This window comes from Penicilliopsis zonata (assembly GCF_001890105.1).
Source record: "Penicilliopsis zonata CBS 506.65 unplaced genomic scaffold ASPZOscaffold_10, whole genome shotgun sequence".
NCBI lineage: Eukaryota > Fungi > Ascomycota > Eurotiomycetes > Eurotiales > Aspergillaceae > Penicilliopsis > Penicilliopsis zonata.
The window spans coordinates 848,165-860,506 of record NW_019208919.1 but is presented as its reverse complement, the minus strand read 5'-3'; the positions used below and the strand labels follow the sequence as shown (position 1 = coordinate 860,506).

The following is a 12,342-nucleotide window of genomic DNA, read 5'->3' as shown; positions in this document are numbered from 1 at the left end:
CATGACTCAACTGTCTGCCAATGCCATACCAAATTACTATCAAGACACCTGCTGGTCAAGACAACCGAAAAAAAAGAAACAACAACTGCTGGCGGTGCAAGCTATGTTCCGAAAAAAAAAAAAAGAAGAGAAAAAAGTAACGTTGAAAGGGTACAAAAGGTAGAAGCGAAACCGATTAAACTCTCCGTGCGGTTCGCAGCTTGTTTGCACTTCCACTGGGAAGAATGTCGCCATGGTCATCGCCAATACGGCTATTGGTTTGGCTATCGGAATTATCACTCTCGCTGTCGCTGTCACTGTCACTCTCGCTCTCGCTCTCGCTGCTCTCTTCGTCGGAGCTGTCCGAGTCCGGCCCTTCGAAGATATCCTTCCGGGCCGCCAGCGACGCGTTGGGATCAGGTTTCTTCTTGAGCGCTCGCTCGGCTTGTTCCTGGTGTTTAACGGCACGCATCAGTTTGAGGGTCGGACGTCCGTTGGCGTTCATGTCGACAGGAGGCGTCTGTGGTTGTGATTGTGGCCGTAGCTGGGGCTGGGGCTGCGACTGTGGGAAGATGAACGACGGGGACGGGGACGCCAGCACCGGTTGTTTCGTGGGTTGTGAAGAAGACCGGGCAACTCGGGCCAGAATGTCGGCCTTGCTCACCGTCGGTGCATCTCCTTCGCTTCCTTCTTCTTCTTCTTCTTCTTCTTCTTCTTCTTCTTCTTCCTCCTCCTTTTCTTCTTCCTCTTCTTCTTCCTCTTCTTCTTCTTCTTCCTCCTCTTCTTCTTCCTCCTCCTTTTCTTCTTCCTCCTCTTCTTCCTCCTCCTCCTCCTCCTCCTCCTCCTCCTCCTCCTCATCATCATCATCTCCTACCGCTTCAACATCCACCAAGCTGGAAACTTCAAGGCTCGGCGGGGAATCAGGCTCGGGCTCGGACTCAGAATTTCCAGACTTGGACCCCTCATCCTCCTCGTCGGAGGTTGACAAGTCCAGCGGTTCATCCTGGCTGGACCCTCGGTTCAACTTATTCTGTCTCACAGGATCCACGGCCTTACCCTGGGCAGAAGGAGGAACTTGGTTGGTTTGTGAAGCGTTGACGCCGTTCACCTTGGATGCAGACGTCGAAGAAGTCGAGGATATGGAACGAGCCTTCGCCGCTGGGGTGGGAATGGCTGGTTTGCTTTGAGCAGTGGCGGCGGAAGTTGAAATGTCCTTTACAGGAGTCGACTTGGTCGCAACAGTCGTAGCTATTCCAGGATACTTTGCGGTCGAAAGACTAGCCTTTCCGTTGACGGTAGGAACTGGTTTGGTAGGCACCGTTTTCTTCGACGGAGTGCTCTTGACCGGCGTGGGCTTGTCGGCCAGCGTACCGTTCGTCTTGGTGATCTTGGTTGCACTTGTAGGCGTGGGAGGGCCGTTATCCGCATTCGCTAGACTGGTTTCGTACGTTTCAAGCTCTTTGCATTTCTTCTCTAGCTCCCCCTTGAGTTTCTTGAGCTTGGATTTGTCCTTCTGCCGGTGACTGCGCTCCAATTCGCCCACCTGAGTCGAGGCAGTATACACATCGCGCAGCAGCTGGACGTACTCGGACGGTTTGCCCGCCTCGGCTGCGCTCGCGATCCGCTGCTCCCACTCCTCCTTCTCCTCCTGGATCTTTTGCACTTTTTCTTGCGCTTCCCTCTCGTATTGCGCCAGCTTAGTAGGCGAAACGTCTTCTGGAAACACCATTCTGCTTGGAGTCGACGACGTCTTTCTGGCAGAGTCCGTAGCGGAAGATGGTGTGCCTGCCGCCGGCGTTGCCTTGGCTAGTTTGGAAACGGGGGTAGTAGTAGACTTCGGAGTAGACTTTGGAGGAGCGGACGTGGGCTGAGAGATGAAAACATCATTGTCCTCGGCGAAAGAGACAGACCTCCGCTCTCCGTGTTTATCGCCCGGTGAATCTTTGCGCAGAGCGGACGAAAGCCGTTTCACATTCTCAATCGCAGGGGTCAGCACCTTGGAGGGCGTGATCATCTCCTGAGTGGACAGATCGTGCTGAGTGTCGGGGGCGCTACTGGAAAACGCAGGCGTTGTAAAGAGCGGCGGCGGGTTAGGCTTGTTCGCCGCCTCGGTGGACAGCGTCGAGTCCGGTGAGTGATCAAAGGGCACCGTCTTCTTACCCGGGGGACTGCGCGTGATGCCTAGACCAAGGCCACCCCCCTTGGACTGATCTGTGAGACTTGGACGTCGGCCGGGTTCCGAGAAAGAGGGTCTACGGAACACCGAGGCGCCGCCGTTAGGCAGCTCGGGGGCTTTGGGAGTCGATTCTTTTGACGTGTCGGCCGGCTTGGTAGGGCTCTGTGAGGCCAAACGGGGTTCCTTATTGGGAGTTGGGGGCTCGAGACTCTTCTTCCTCTTGCGGGTTCGAGGTTCCGAGGCGTGGTCATTCGTCTTCGCAGAAGTCGGCTGCTTGGCCGTCGGGCTCTCAATTACAACCATGGGAGAGGTGGTTGGTAATGGGGTGGTCACCTTCGTGGGCGGGAGAGGAACCAGGTCGGCATCAGGGTCAGCATCGGCCATCTGCACATCTCCATCTGCACGTCGCTCCTCGTCAGAACTCTCATCCAACAGGATGGGTTCCGGTTCCGGGATATGCTTCGGTAGCGCTTTTCGGGTGCCCAGAGGCGACTCGGAGCCACTGGCATTGCCCGATTGCTGAGAGGGAACTGCGAGATGTGATTCCGATCCATTCCGTGCGGCCGACTGTCCCGAGACCGAAACCGGCTGAGACCGAGGTTTCGCGTTCGAATCGATCCATCTGGTGTTGCGGGTACGAGCGGAGGCCGGCGAGTCGCCTAGTTCCTGGCTCATAAGGCGTCTCGGGGGTGGCGTACTGGCGATCGCACTGGTCCGGCGGTTCTGCGAGTCTTCTTCCAGCAGCGTCGACTGCGGTTGACCCCATCGGGGTAGGGGCAGAGCCTCTTCGCGCTCGACTGAGGGCAACGAGACGTCTCGGCGCGAGTGACCGCTAGTCGAGGTTGGCGTGCGCTGATGGAAAGCATCCAAGGGTTCGCTAGCAATGCTCTCCGAGATGGAGGCCTGCGACTGAGATGGTTCTTCCTCAATGGTGGCTAATTTTTGCATCGATTCCATGGCCTCTTTCTTGATGTCCTTCAGTCGCTCGTAGTCCTCCGCGGCTGCGTCCCAGTCTTGTGTCACAGAGGGAAATCGAACAGGGGCATAAGGGGCGGGCTTCTGGATCACTCGAACCGCGCCACGCTGGTCGAGGCCGTCACGCAGTCCCTTGCCAATATCAACAAACACGTCCGCCACGGTCATTTCGGCGTCCAAGTCGTCCGCGTCGTGGCTATCATCGAGCAGTTTTTTGATCTCCAGGGGTCTGCCTCGTGTCAGCAAGACACTTCTCCCAACACCGATATATATGCCCGCGGTCACTCACCCAGCATCCGGTCGCAGTTTTGCCCATTTCTCCTGGATCATTCCTGCCAGCGCCCCCAGCGTCACCTCCTCCGGCTGCTCCAACACCAGCAGGAAGCTCACAGGCTTGCCCGTCGCAGACGTCGCCGCGCCTCTGCTCGAGTCATCGCGTGAAGAATCGCCGATCAGCGACCGCAGCGAGAAGGAGGACGAGGTCTGGACTTGTTCGCGGGGGAAGACTTTAACGGTGAGGCGGAGGAAAACCATCGCGGCGGGAGGGGGGGAAACGTAGAACGCAAGGTCGTCACAGTATCGCTCGGTCCAGAGGCATGATCCACGGCTGTCAGAGCAAGGTATAGAAGCGTTCGTCGGTTCCTACGCGAGCTGTCAGCGTCTTGTTCAACGTCTTGTTCAGAGAGACAGAGAGAGACCAGCCCTCAGCTCCAATGGTAGCTTATACAATGAGGCGAGAGACGATGAAACAGAGTAGGAAAGAAGAAAGGAAAAAAAAGGAAATACAAACAGAAAAAAGAAAGCAAGAAGCAACCCCAACAGCCTGCAATGACTGCACAGAGTCCAGGGGTGAATAAGAGAGAAAGAGAGAGAGAGAGAGAGAAAAATGCAGTGGCAGGAAGACAAGAGCAGGATTCACTCCCACACCAAGACTACTCTATATTTTAGATATAGAGACACTTGGCTATTATTATCTGGTCAATATATATTCACTAAAATAATTATTTACTCTATAACAGCTCTCTTTCTCTGTTACTGCTAGGAGTTGTGAGCTGCTGACTCAGCACAAAGTTTTCTGATAAGAAAATTCACAAATTATCGTCAACCGCCCAAGAAATCATCACCACCAAGCAACAGCCCAACAGCATCATGGGCAAAGCACCGCGCAGCAAGCCCGGCGGCGGCAAGGCGCCGTACTCGAAGCCCGACTGGGCCAAGAGCTCGTCGCCCATCTTCAAATTCAACACCAACATCGGCCAGCACATCCTGAAGAACGCCGCCATCGCCGACGCGATCGTCGCCAAGGCCAACATCCAGCCCAGCGACAGCGTGCTCGAGGTCGGTCCGGGGCCCGGTGTGCTGACGACTCGCATCCTGGAGAAGGCCCGCAAGGTCACTGCCGTCGAGCTGGACCCGCGGATGGCCGCCGAGCTCACCTGTCGTGTGCAGGGGACGCCAGCAGAGCGCCGCCTGCAGATCATCGTGGGGGACTTTGTCAAGACGGATCTGAACAAACTGCCTCCGTTTAGCATCTGCATCAGTAACACGCCTTACCAGGTAGGTACATCAATGCCACAGATGAAACCTGTATATACTAAGCGGTTAGATCTCCTCACAGCTCATCTTCAAACTGCTCTCGCACCCGACCCCCCCCCACACCAGCGTGCTGATGGTGCAACGCGAGTTCGCCCTGCGTCTGATCGCCCGCCCAGGGGACTCGCTGTACTCGCGTTTGTCGGTGAACGCCCAGTTCTTCGCACGCATCTCGCACGTCATGAAGGTCGGTAGGAACAACTTCACCCCGCCGCCGCAGGTGGAGTCGAGCGTGGTGCGGATCGAGCCCAAGACAGACCGGCCAGCCATCAGCTGGGACGAGTGGGACGGCATGCTGCGCATCTGTTTCGTGCGCAAGAACAAGACCCTCCGTGCGAGCTGGATGGCGACCAAAGTGCGCGCCCTCATCGAGTCCAACTGGATGACCTGGGCCGCGATGCATCCGGAAAAGGTGTTGGAATCGGATATTGCCTTCCTCCAGGGCCAGCAGACGGATGACCACGACGGCGACCACGAGATGAAGATGGATACCGAGGACCAGGACCAGGAACAGGAAAGTGACGATGACATCGACCTCGACTTCTTCGATGACGGCAAACCCGCCGAGAAGACCAAGCACTCCGTCAAGGCCGACAATAAAGGCTCCGTGACCATCGGCGCCCACCGCGTGCCGCGCGTCATGGTCACCAAGCTGATCATCCGCAAGATCGAGCGCATTCTCGAGACCTCCGGTCTGTCGGGCGCCCGCGCCAATAAGTGCGATGAGAACGACTTTCTGCGTCTGCTGTATACATGTAACGAGGAGGGAATTCATTTTTCGTAACTAACAGAGTCGGAGTCCAGAGTACACATAGCATATCATTACGAGCGACGATTAATGAAAAAGTTTTAATACAACTCTTATCTAAATACACTATATAGAACATTGTGATCAAATCAATGATCCGCGGTAAAGTAGCGCTTGAATCGATCAATCCGCGTCAACTGCAGCTCCCAAACCACCCAGTGGCAGTTCATGAGCAGGCTGGGGAATCGCACCGCCCAGAAATTCAGATACCCGTCCGGCAAGCCGCCGATGTGCGCCTTGAGATGCTCCGGCATGTCGTTGTAGTGGTTGCGTTTGTTGCGCAGGGCGCGCAGCAGGTCCAGCATCTTGGACCCGGTGTACTTGCGCTGCTTGCCCAGGCTGTCCTTGAACTCCTTGGGGAGGAGCTTCAGGAAATCCATCTCCGGGCCGATCACGTCCTCGGCGATCGACTCCAGACAGAGCAGCGCCGGTGAGGGCGGGTCGCGCGGCTCGAATTCAAAGTGGTCGGAGACATCGCACAGGAAGCTGAGCCGGTCGGATGACGACCAGAAGAAGGGATGGATAAGCACAGAGGTGGCATCGGGGCTATCAATTAGTACATACTCTATAACTTGGAAAGAAGAAAAAAAAAAAAAAAAAAAAAAAAAAAAAACCCTTACCGTCGTCGCGGGTCAAGAGATAACATGGAACGGATCAGATCGTCTGCTTCGAACGCGTAGTCGCCCAGTCGTTGCAGCTCGTCCAGGTTGAAGTCGCCCTTGACGATGTTGGCCTCGCGCATGAACTTGCCGTTCTTGTCAAACGGATGGCCGCCGCGCGTGAGGACGTAGTAGAAGACACAGCCGAGCGAGAAGATGTCGATCGCCCGCGTCGCGCGCCGGTTCGTCTGCGGATCCACGACCGCCGGCTCCGACGACTCGGTATGCTGCGACTCGACCGAGTGGCCCGCCGACATCATGGCCGGGCGCTGGTCGTCGTCCACCAGCAGCTCCGGGGCACGCCACCCGGACGTGCCCGCCGCGTGGGCCGTGGTCGCCCGGAACGAGCTCTGGTTGTCCTCGAGCTTCTTGCACAGGCCAAAGTCCGAGATGAGCAGCCGGATCGAGGCCGTGATGCCCGTGCGCCCGCGCGGCCGGGCGACCAGGATGTTCTGCGGCTTCAGATCGCGGTGCACGATCTTGAGGGAGTGCAGGTAGCGCACCCCGCTGACAATCTGCCGCAGAACGTCCGGCATGTCCAGGTTGCCGCCGGGGACCAGGTCGGGGAAATCCCACGGCCGCTCGACGACCTCCTGCAGCGAGGCCGGACACAGCTCCAGGGCAATATACAAGAAGCCGGCGGCTTGCTCGCGGGCAAAGTAGCGGATCACGTTGTTGTGGTCGTCGCTCTCCTGCAGCAGACCGACTTCGTGCGAGGCAATGTCGTAGAATTCCATCAGCATCCGCTTGACGGCGACCGCCCGGCCGTCAAACGACCCCCGGTACACGACCGTGCCGTGGCTGCCGTGGCCCAGCACAACGTCCGTGTTGACCTGCAGGCGGCCGATCTGCAGCACGCCGTCCATGTCGTACATCTCGTTCGACACCGTCCGGGTCAGCTGGACGTCGGGTTCCAGTCGCCCGGGCAGCGGTTGCAGGTTATTGACCTGTGCCACCACGCGATCGGCCTGCTCCGTCTCGGTCGTCGCGTCCCCTTCGGGTTTCTTGCCGCGTTTGTGCGCCTTACCCCCGCGACGGCCCCGGCGAGCCTTCTTCTTCGGCTTCTCCCCGCCCTGCAGGGTGAAGTCGTCCAGCTCGTCGTCGTCGTCGTCGTTCGGTCCACGGGATGGCTCGCGGATGCGGACGCGTGGAGTCGCGTCAGGAGCAGCAGAAGCCACGCTGCGGTCTCGATTCGGCCGCCGAGGGGTCAGATTGCCAGCAGCGTCTTGCTGAGCATCCTCGGCGAATTCATTGTCAACACTCTCGGGCAGGTCCACGTCTACGGTGACATTGGGCACCGGATTGGCGGGACTGGAGGTCCGTTTGATGTCCGGTGAAGTGTCGACGATGGGCGAGGAGGGAGCAGACATGTGTGCCTGGCTGTAGGAAGAGATGACATTTTTCATGTCGAGCTTTTGCTTGGCCAACTCTTGGAGATTGTGTTTGTTGAAGTAGATGAGGGCGCCGAAGAAGAGCAGGATGAGGGTGACGACGATGTCGAGGGCATTGTCCCAGCCCTTGCGGATGATGACGCTGCTTCGCAGAGCGGGCGGCAGGGCCAACTCCGAGGGGCTACGAAGCACCTCGCGCGGCGAGGCTCCGCCGACCAAGTCTGGGGCGGTGGTCGGCGCGGAGATGCTGGGGATGTTGCGACGCACGGCGGGGGGTCCATTGAGCGAGTGAACGCCAGCCAGGGCATCTCGCTGCTGATGCAGGGTGAGACTCGTCAGCAGGTGGCCGTCACGGAAGAAGTCCTTCTCGTAGCACTGGGCCGTCTTGGCGCGGCCGGTGACGAGCGGATAGGTCTCCTCGGACATGGCGTACCAGCCGCCCGCCTCGGTGGTGTCGATGAAGACGCGGGAGTCGCGCTCGTCGTCGAGGGAGCCGTAGTCCGGGTCGGGCGGCTGCAGGGGCTGCGAGAGCAGCACCAGCGGGGTGGGGGAGTCGGGGGAGTCGGGATTGACGGGGCGGGCGATGTCGAAGACACGGACGACGGGGGAGGAGAAGCGTTGGGTGTAACGCGGGCGATCCATGCGCGAGTGGTCGAAGCCGAGGACGACGCCGTCGTGCATGCTGTAGATATGGCTCTGGTCCATGGTGCGGTCGTACTGGCTCTGCAGATCGAGGTCCCGATTGTTGGCCGTCCATTCGGAGTATTTCAGGGTGCAGATCGGGGCGCCGGTCTCGGTGTGCTGGATGGCAACGGCATACTCGACACGGCCGAGGACCAAGGTGCCGGCGGAGCGTTCACATTCGTCGGCCTCGCGCCCCAGACTGTCGACCCGCCGGCAGGAGGAGGCCGGGTCGTGGGTGTTGGCCTGGAGGGGCCCGCGCGAGCTGAAGACGCGCAGGATATTGCCGGTGCGGGCATCGACGGTGTAGAGGGTGGTCTCCTTGCGGGCCGTGTATGTGACGGCGGGATCGGAGCCGGAATAGGGGGTCTCGTCGACCAGGTCCTTGACGGTCAGCCCCAGCTTCTGCAGGCCGGCGTTGGGACCGGGGCTGTAGAGGTAGAGGCTCCCATCCTGACTGGGCTCGACGATCCACAGAAAGTCATCCTCGGGCTGGGAGTCGTCAAAGGAGGAGCGGTTGGCGCGGTGGTAGAGGCTCTCGACCATGGGGCTGCTGGGGACCTCGAGGGCCCAGCGGGCAGCGCCGGTCTTGCGGTCGCGGGCGTGGATGGAGCCGTCGACGGTCGCCAGCAGGACAAAGTCCTCGACCTCCCAGTCCTGCAGAGACCGCGCTTGGAGCTGCGGTGCCAGGCCGGCAGAGGCCGAGGCAGAGTTGCTGTTGCTGCTGCTGCTCCGGCTGCTGCTGCTGACCTGGGCAGGAGCGGCTCGAACGGCGCGGCCGGAGCCCGCCAGAGCCAGAGGAGCCAGGGCGCTCGCATCGGTGGACTTCACATGGATCCACGAGGCATCATCAAGGTGTGGAATGGCTGTGTGGTGGTGACCCGCGGCGGCAGACAAAGAGACGCCCGCCGGTCGGAGATGGTCATCGTCGAGTCGTTGCTGCTGCGGAGCGACGAGGACGGGGAGGAGGAGAAGGGCGACGCTGGCGGGGAGAGTCGACCGGGCGCCAGGCAGCCGCCACCGCATCCTGGAGGCCTACAATGCGGGCGTGAGGCAGCAGCAGTGGGAGGCGAGGAGGTGAGGAGGTGAGGGTATTCGGAGGGAGGAGAGGGTGTTTCGGAGGCAGGACCAACAGTCCACCGGGGGCACGAAACTTCCTCGATGCCTGTAGACTGCAAGACCGTCAGAATCAAATACTCTCCGTACGATAATTAATTCAAGCTGACCGGAATGGATGAGAGAGAGACAGACTGGAAAGGGATGAGGTGAGGATGGAGGATGGAAGGCGGCAGAATTTCTTGGGTTGTGGGCGTCGTCAGAGTCGCCCAGCGTCACATCATCGTGAAACAGGAGCTGCGTCTAGCCGGGGACTGGGGGGGAGACAGGGGGGGAGTGAGGATATTAAATAGAAATGATTCTAGATGAATATGTTATTCTATGATGACTCTCGCTGCAATTAGAGAGGAGGAATAGATGTTTGTGGGCTGACCTGAGGGTGATCGACGTCGGTTTCCGTACGGAACGGTTTTTGGCCGTGGATACAGTGCGTGTTGTGTATTTTACGGTATCATTACGCAGATCGTCTATCAATAGCATCAATAGCAATGCCAATGCCAATGCCAATAGCATTAGCAATGGCAATGTATTATCAATAGAGTCTTGGTTGAGGTAGAAAGCTGTAGATTCTAGTTTCTGCTCATTTCTGCTCATCGCTTGAAGCATTATACTCTGTATGAGTGGTGTCTATTGTCTATGTTCGCAGACTACCAGATCTGCAATATATATACCTCGAGTAAATTGTCTGGTAGAACTCTGTGAATATTACTACTGGTAAAGCTATTCTACATACAACCTACTACTAGACTACGGAGTAATAGGAGGATACTCCGTATGGAGTAGTGTTTCACACCTGATCCACAGGCTATGCTATGGTTACTCCATATTCCTACGTGGATAGATAGAGTACACGCGTCACGCCGTCTGTGTGACGACTACAAAGTAGTACTAGAAGCTCTATGAGTAGGACATAATCGAAGAGTACTGCAAGTCAAGCTCATGGATGTCTATCATGTTTTGGTCATCTTTGCCTTTGTCCTCATCATTAATCCTACATGCGGTCACGCTTGCGGGGGGCGGCGCGGATGATGTTATCAACGCGGAGAAGAAGCTAAACAGTAGTCAGTAAAAGTCAGAAAGTAAAAGGTAGAAAGGAAATACCTCGGCAGCCTCCGAGGCAGAGGAGACAACCGCCTTCTTCAGCTTGTAGCTCTCCATGACGCCCAGTTCGCGCATGTCGGCGATGCCGCCGCCGGGAGTCAACAGGTCGAGGCCCGAGCTGGTCATGCCGTTGTTGATGGCCTGGCGCAGACGGGTGACCAGGTCGTTCGAGTCCAGGCCGGCGTTGTCGGCCAGGATGGTGGGCAGCTGCTTGAGGGCGTGGGCAAACGAGTCGACGGCGATCTGCTTCTTGCCCGTGGTGTTCTGGGCGGCCTGCTCGACCGCCTTGGCCATGACCATCTCGGCGCAGCCGCCGCCGAGGGTGACGCGCGGGTCCTTGACCGTCTGCGAGAGGACGGCGAGGGCGTCGTGCAGGGAGCGCTCGGCCTCGTCGAGCAGCTGCTCGGTGGCGCCGCGCAGGACGATGGTGCAGGCCTGGCCGGCGGCAACCCCGGAGAACTTGATCAGCGTGTCCTCGCCGATGATGACCTCCTCGATCAGGTCGCACTGGCCCAGCTTGACCTGGTCCGGGTGGTCGAAGGTGGAGGCGATCTCGCCGCCCGTGACCAGCGCCAGGCGCTCGATGCCGTCAAAGTCGGCGTGCTCGATGGACATGATGCCCGCCTCGGTGAAGAGCTGCTCGGGCCAGTTGTAGATCAGCTGCCGGTTGACGAAGCAGTTGATGCCGTGGGCCTTGATGCGCTCGACCTTGGCGCGCATCTTGTCGCGCTCCGCCTTCTCCAGGTCGGCCAGCTTGCCCGTCGACTCGACCTTGACGCGGGCGCCGAAGATCTTGACCTTGTCGGTGTCCATGGCCGTGTTGGCGACAAGGATCTTGGCCTTCTCCAGCCGCTTGGGCTGGTTGACGCCGATCTTCTTATCGAGGATGAAGCCCTCGTCGAGGTACGAGTCGCTGAGCTTGCCGCCCGCCTTCTTGATGATCTGGATGTGGCTGAGATCGATCGACCCCTTGAGCCGCAGCACCGCATCACACGCCAGCGTCGCAAAGTGGTCGCGGTCCTGCGCCAGGATCTTCGAGCTCAACGTCGTGCGCGCGATCGCGTGCAGGTCCTTGCGGAACGCCTCCGCGTCCTGGCTGCGGTCCACTGCTGTCTTCTCCAGCGCCGCCAGCGCCGCCTTGCTCGCTATCCGGTACCCATCGATGATCGTCTGCGGATGGATCTTCCGGCTCACCAGCTGCTCCGCCTCGCGCAGCAGCTCCGCTGACAGCACCGTCACCGACGTCGTCCCGTCGCCTACCTCGTCGTCCTGCACCTTGGAGATGTTGACCAGCACCTTGGCCGCCGCATTGTCCAGCGCGATCGCCTTCAGGATCGTTGCTCCGTCGTTTGTCACCAGAATCTCCCCAGTCGACCTGAAGAATTAGTCAATATATTCTTCCATCCTCCTCCCAATACCATCTCCTTGGACACCCCGCACTTACGCCGACTGCAGGATCTTGTCCATCCCCTTGGGCCCCAGCGTGCTCTTCACCAGATCCCCAACAGCAATAGCACCCACAAACGCCGACAGCCGGGCATTCTCGCCCTTCTCCTCGATCACATCGTCCGCAAAGATCTGCGTGGGATTGGCGAAAGAGGCCGCCTGCGGACAAGACCGTTAGCCACCACGCTCTCTCTCCCCCCGCCACCTCATCGAATCCCATCAGATAAACTCAACCTACCATTTTGTACTCGTAAATTCAAACAGCCTTCCCTCCAGAATAGAAATCCAGACGCTCAGTAGACTGCAGGCCAACGGAGGGGGACGAGGGGACGTTCTGCTCCTGAGCTCAGCCTGAGTGCGGGCGGTTCCAGAAAAGTTCGCGGTGTGGCCCAAGCTCGTCACCGCTTTCGCCTGCTT

The 12,342-nt window shown here is 58.7% G+C and overlaps 4 protein-coding genes across 4 annotated transcripts; 1 reads left to right on the top strand and 3 right to left on the bottom strand.

The window, feature by feature from the left end:
* Nucleotides 1-12: 12 nt before the first annotated feature.
* On the bottom strand, nt 13-3,766 carry ASPZODRAFT_543990 (hypothetical protein). The gene is made up of 4 exons (XM_022728468.1): nt 3,420-3,766; nt 854-3,359; nt 543-823; nt 13-482 (listed from the first exon to the last, which is right to left on the bottom strand). Exons 1-4 carry the CDS (start codon nt 3,662-3,664, stop codon nt 176-178), a joined length of 3,339 nt encoding a protein of 1,112 aa, XP_022580397.1. The 5' UTR covers nt 3,665-3,766; the 3' UTR covers nt 13-175.
* Nucleotides 3,767-4,279: 513 nt separating this feature from the next.
* Nucleotides 4,280-5,507, top strand: ASPZODRAFT_68541 (hypothetical protein; the record flags this gene model as incomplete). The annotated part of the gene is made up of 2 exons (XM_022729517.1): nt 4,280-4,687; nt 4,737-5,507. 2 exons carry the CDS (start codon nt 4,280-4,282, stop codon nt 5,505-5,507), a joined length of 1,179 nt encoding a protein of 392 aa, XP_022580396.1.
* Nucleotides 5,508-5,620: 113 nt separating this feature from the next.
* On the bottom strand, nt 5,621-9,288 carry ASPZODRAFT_143755 (hypothetical protein; the record flags this gene model as incomplete). The annotated part of the gene is made up of 2 exons (XM_022724940.1): nt 5,621-6,077; nt 6,152-9,288. 2 exons carry the CDS (start codon nt 9,286-9,288, stop codon nt 5,621-5,623), a joined length of 3,594 nt encoding a protein of 1,197 aa, XP_022580395.1.
* A 1,031-nt stretch (nt 9,289-10,319) lies between these two features.
* On the bottom strand, nt 10,320-12,249 carry ASPZODRAFT_26488 (hypothetical protein). Its single transcript, XM_022728049.1, has 4 exons — nt 12,131-12,249; nt 11,924-12,084; nt 10,480-11,854; nt 10,320-10,429 (listed from the first exon to the last, which is right to left on the bottom strand). The coding sequence occupies exons 1-4, from the start codon at nt 12,143-12,145 to the stop codon at nt 10,370-10,372; spliced, it is 1,611 nt and encodes a 536-aa protein (XP_022580394.1). The 5' UTR covers nt 12,146-12,249; the 3' UTR covers nt 10,320-10,369.
* Nucleotides 12,250-12,342: the final 93 nt, after the last annotated feature.